The 4873-nt window shown below is 47.6% G+C and overlaps 1 protein-coding gene across 2 annotated transcripts; it reads left to right on the top strand.

Annotated features, from left to right (window-relative positions):
- The first annotated feature begins 568 nt into the window (after positions 1-568).
- On the top strand, positions 569-3963 carry LOC125530841. 2 transcript variants are annotated; one of them, XM_048695260.1, is made up of 4 exons: positions 570-2148; positions 2709-2982; positions 3328-3638; positions 3723-3963. In XM_048695260.1, exons 1-3 carry the CDS (start codon positions 652-654, stop codon positions 3621-3623), a joined length of 2067 nt encoding a protein of 688 aa, XP_048551217.1. In that variant the 5' UTR covers positions 570-651; the 3' UTR covers positions 3624-3638; positions 3723-3963. The 2 variants fall into 2 exon arrangements, with proteins under 2 accessions (XP_048551218.1, XP_048551217.1); XM_048695261.1 differs by lacking the exons at positions 2709-2982; positions 3723-3963 and having other exon boundaries at positions 569-2148; positions 3328-3627.
- The last annotated feature ends 910 nt before the right edge of the window (positions 3964-4873 follow it).

Raw genomic sequence — 4873 nt, 5'->3', positions numbered from 1 at the left:
ACTACGAGGTGTTTTCTCAGCGTGCACGTGCTTACCTCATCTCGAGAGCCAGCAGGTTGCTGGCCGGAGCGGCTCAGGCAACTCACCACTACAACGAGAGCACCCACGATGCGGAGGCCTCACCCTCTTCCATGTCCAAGGAGCCAATCGTCATCGATATCTCCGACAATGAGGAGTAGCTTGTCTTATTAGCTCACTATAAGAACCCATATTCAGTTTGCTAGATTTAAGTTAAATTGGGTGAATTGACCACACATAATTCAGTGGGTGAATTGGTTAAATTTAAGTTACACACAGTTGTGGATAACTCAAATTGTTTGAGGCAAGACAGTTTTTATTAGACAATTGAGGCAAGACCGGTGGTATCTTTTTTTATTTTTATTTTTTGAGAAAAAAGACAGGCGGTATCTGATGAGTCCAAATTCCACCCACAATGCAGCAGCGCGTTTTGTGAGGGCCTGATGAGCTTTAGTGAATTGGGCCTAGGCCCGGTCCGACTCCGCAACCCTAAGGAACCCCGCTCCCCCACCTCGCCTCCTCTTCCTCTTCTAAATAAAAGGACTTCCCCTGTCAAAAAAAGAAGAAAAATAAACCGTTCCCCCAAATCGATCGATCGATCCATCCATCTTAACCTAGGATTCCGGCGACGCCATGGCCAACCTGAGAGCCGCCGCCAGCACCGGCCGTCTCCGCGTCTACGGCACGTCGCTGTCCGATGATGGCGCCCTGCCGTGGGAGGAGAGGGAGCAGGACACATCACTCCTCCTCCTCCAGATCGGGAACCACTTCAAGGCGGCCATCAAGTCTCTCACCGAGGGGTCCAACTCCGATCTGCTGCGGCTCCTCGAGAAGGCGACCTGCGTCGGCCTACTCGATCCGGTCACCAACATAGTCATGAGCGCCACGCTTGCCCCCATCGCAGATCCCGTCGACGAGACCATGCTCGTGGGCATGGCGCAGCGCTCCTTCGATGGCCTCGTCGCCTTCCTCACATGCTTCTTTCCTCACCTCACCGACTGGGACGCCGTCAGGTACCTTGTCCTCGCCGAAGCCGACCCCCTCGTTGCCGCGCTCATCGTCATCGAGGACCGCCGCACCAAGTGCTTCCGCCCAGGCTCCGCCGCCACCAACGGCGCCCTCAAGCTCGCTCTCAACTGCGCAACGGTGGCCGCCAAGTACCCGTTGCCGTCGGTACTCGCAGGCGTGTGGCTGTCGCTGTGCTCCTCCCAGGACTCCAATGACGTGGTCGTCGCCTTGCTCTCGGCGTTGCAGCATAATCAATCCTCAGACATTTCCCACAAGTTGGTCAAGCAGATAGCATCTCTCCCTTTTCCTGCTCCTGGTAGCAGCAACCTTCTCGAACCATGGGAGCTTGCCGCCCGCCGCAGGAAGCACACCACCAAGGTGACCCACCAGTATTCCTGGTCACTGAGGCGAGTGCTCCTACATACGATCCATGGTTTCTACCTGCAGGCACTCGCCAGGATGCCGGGTGGCGAGCTGCGGTCTCGTTACCACCGTAGCATGCTCAAGGCTGGCCATTGCTATGGCCCTTTTGATCCTGTCACCAATATCATCGTCAACACCATCTGGTACGAAGTCACATTCCCACCACTGAGTCAACTGGACGAGCTCGACATTCTTGGCACCTTGAACCTAATGCGGATTGAAGCACAATCCTTTTACGGACTTGTCTCTTTCCTCTGCACCCGTGACAAAGATCTCAACTCCGATCAGGCCATAAGGTTCTTGCTCGACACGGATCTCGACTTGGCCGCGACAAAGCACTGCAGCACTGTCCAGGATGAACAAGAAGCCTTCAGAGCTGCTGCAACTGCGGCATGGCACCCCATACCTGATGCCCAAGTAGCATTCCTCAGCTCCTGCAAGACGCCTGCAGTCCTCTCACTGCTGTCAGATAATGGAGGTCAACAACAGCTCTCTTCTCAATGTGTCCAGCAGCTTGCCATGCTATTGTCATCTGCTTTCCGTTCCACTGGCATGTTAGCCCATCAGAAGCAACCAGTTGCCATTTATAGACGACGGTTCGAGCTTACCATGTATGAGGGACGTATACAGCGAAGGGCTCATAAAAGAATCTCCAGAAAGATCAGGGCTGCACTAAGCAGATATGAGGTGCAGAATTCGGTGAGTTAGTTTATCCCTCAGGTACCTCTATATTTGTTTGTGTCCAAATTCCATCAACCAAAATCCTACTTGATCAAAACAGCTGGTGGAACTTGCTACTGACCTCCTTTGATTAATAATTTACCCCACGGACACACTTTTTAATAGAAATTCCATCAGTTAGAAGGCCTGCTTGATCATAACATGTGGTGTAACTTTCTGCTACCGACCTCCATCAACGCTTATTAGCTTGTCTGAATGTGCTGCATTTCTTGTGATAAGCCCATAATGTCCATTTAGGTATTCCTTTTGATTATCCCGCTGAGCCGTGGCCACCACAGAACCATGTAAACAGAGTTTGGACAAGGCCAAGAAGATTTTTGTTTGAGTGCATGATTTGAGCTAACACTTGGACCAATGGGTTGGGTGGCAGTACAAGCATTGTTGGTGGGAGATGTAGAGTAGTTCGCAAATAAGTAGTGCTATAAGAGCAAAGTTGTTTTAAAAGATGAGCAATTAGTTTTCTCTTAATTCTATGCCTCATTTGCTGATTTGCTCGTTTTTGTTCTGCCATCTTATAGGAACAAGGCTGTTATCAGCTTCATGTGGTCTGCGGCGTGAATACATATGTGTCTGGTCCTGACAATAGTATGCACTCCATCATGTTGCAAAAGAAAAAAGACCCTGTTGAAGATGACTACTACCATCACACACATGCCAACTTTCTGGTGACCCGGAATGTTGGCTCTGTAGGTTCAGTTCCAGTACTCTTCTTTGCTGAGCTTAGCAACAAGAACGACGACCAGGATAGCCAGCTTCTATGCTGCCCAGTGGAGTTTCCACTACCAGGGGCTGGTATATATATATATGCTCCCAGTCTTTTGTTTAAGATTCTTTTTTCATCAGATTGATAAGGATCTTCATTAACTGTTCTCATGCTCATACCACACACGGCTACCTCCATCGATCCATTTGAGCGACAAGCTTTTTGGGACGGAGGGAGTATATGATAAACACACACACACACACACACACACACACACACACACACACCAGAATGTAACTTCTGAAGTCAAGATAGAAAGGATATGTTTATATATTCTGCAGTTTAAATACCAGTGGTGCCCTTTTTGTTGTAAAAATTAATTGCATTTAAATCCATGCTATGATTACTAATTGTGGTCTGCATACATGTGGCAGAACCAGTGCGCTGCCTTTTCTGCGAGCAAGAAGGGATCAGGATTGTACACCCGGCTAATGGGGAGGGATTCCATGGGCACGAGGTGGAGTTTGGGAAGATGGTTCGCGGGGAAGATTTATTCGAAAATGTCGACTATCCAGAGGAGTACGACAATGATCGCATACTAACTAATAGCGAATTTGTTACGGACACTGTGGCCGATGGACTCGATGAGGACTGCATGTACCTTGGTAGCAATGACTTCACCATCAAGGAATCCGACGGTCATGAGTGGGATGAGTATGGAGAGGAGTAGTATATACAGTGAACGGTGAGGGGTGTAGTATTAACTTCACTGATTATGTTGCAGCTAGTTTGTTTATCCACAGTGTGCTCCTTCCTTTTATATTTGCAGGTCTTGTGAAAGGAGGTGATGGTCAATCAGTTGATGGCGATGCTGATGCCTGACGCAGTGCTGTAGTTCTTCTGCTCCTTTGAACGTTGTGGTCCTTTGGTCTCTAGTTTTCTCTGCTGTACTGAACTCTAATGTTGCTCCGTTGAGGGCACTTTTCCATTCCCAATTTGCTGCTCTTGTAAGAAGTAAAAAATCTCGGTTGAACGACTAATGGAACAGGGGTTACCCTGGTTGGATAGAAGTCTGTTAGTTTGTGGGACGAACACGTCTTTGTCTCTTGTGTGCTTACTTCATTTGGTACAGAAGAATGTGTGCACTGCATAATTGCTCGACAAAGAAAGCCGTCCCGTCCCGTCCCCAGATTAGTAATAGGTTTCTACTGATGCTACCCTTGAATGCAACAAAGAAAGCCTCGGCACTGGTGAATGAAGTGCCAGTTTTCGATGATCTGATCCTCGTCCTGATTGGCAACCTTGGCTTTCGTGCATCTGAGAAACGATGGGGTTCAGGCTCGCGTATCTGCTGCCCCTGTCTTGTTTCTGCAAAAACAGCCCGCATATCCCATCGTGCTCGAGCGTCCGCTTAATCATCTTCGTTGGCAGCCGGCAGGGACTCAAAAAGGCTGCGATCACCATCACCCACATTGGAGCTACTCTCTCCTGGCAAAGATTTGTTTCCAGAGTCTGCTGCTAAATTTCTCGTCACAAAATCTTCAGACCCAACTCTGACTTTGATTGAATAGATACACAATACTACATTGTTTTACTAGTGTATTCATCTTGCACAGCACAAAGGAGAAAAACCTGATTTAGAAAACAAACTGAGCAAAGAAAAGCATTGACAGATGTAATGCTCCAGGGCCATGTGGATGGGAAACAAAACGACGTCATCTCCAAAACAACAAACAGCATACATCAACTTTTCAAGTAGATGATTTTTCATACAAAAAACTTTTTCATCCGAGTTAGTATGCAAAAGTTATACCCATTTTTACAAATTTCAGAGAGATTTTGCAAATAAAGTCAAAATTCACATTTGCAAATTTTCCCAACAACTAGACCACATATCACATGAGAAACTTATTTTCTTTTATTTTTTTGACATTTCCATTATTTTCTTTTATTTTTTTTAAACTGAAAAGGCGATCCACG

This window comes from Triticum urartu, unplaced genomic scaffold, assembly GCF_003073215.2.
Source record: "Triticum urartu cultivar G1812 unplaced genomic scaffold, Tu2.1 TuUngrouped_contig_6598, whole genome shotgun sequence".
NCBI classification, from domain to species: Eukaryota; Viridiplantae; Streptophyta; class Magnoliopsida; order Poales; family Poaceae; genus Triticum; species Triticum urartu.
The sequence above is the reverse complement of the archived record's forward strand: the minus strand, read 5'-3'. Positions and strand labels throughout refer to the sequence as shown.

What these genes read in the sequence shown, in the direction of transcription:
- LOC125530841 (XM_048695260.1), top strand. Translation starts at nt 652, where the DNA reads ATGGCCAACCTGAGAGCCGCCGCCAGCACCGGCCGTCTCCGCGTCTAC. An exon ending in GATATGAGGTGCAGAATTCG is followed by an intron (nt 2,149 to 2,708) that starts GTGAGTTAGTTT and finishes GCCATCTTATAG; the next exon opens with GAACAAGGCTGTTATCAGCT. An exon ending in GTTTCCACTACCAGGGGCTG is followed by an intron (nt 2,983 to 3,327) that starts GTATATATATAT and finishes TACATGTGGCAG; the next exon opens with AACCAGTGCGCTGCCTTTTC.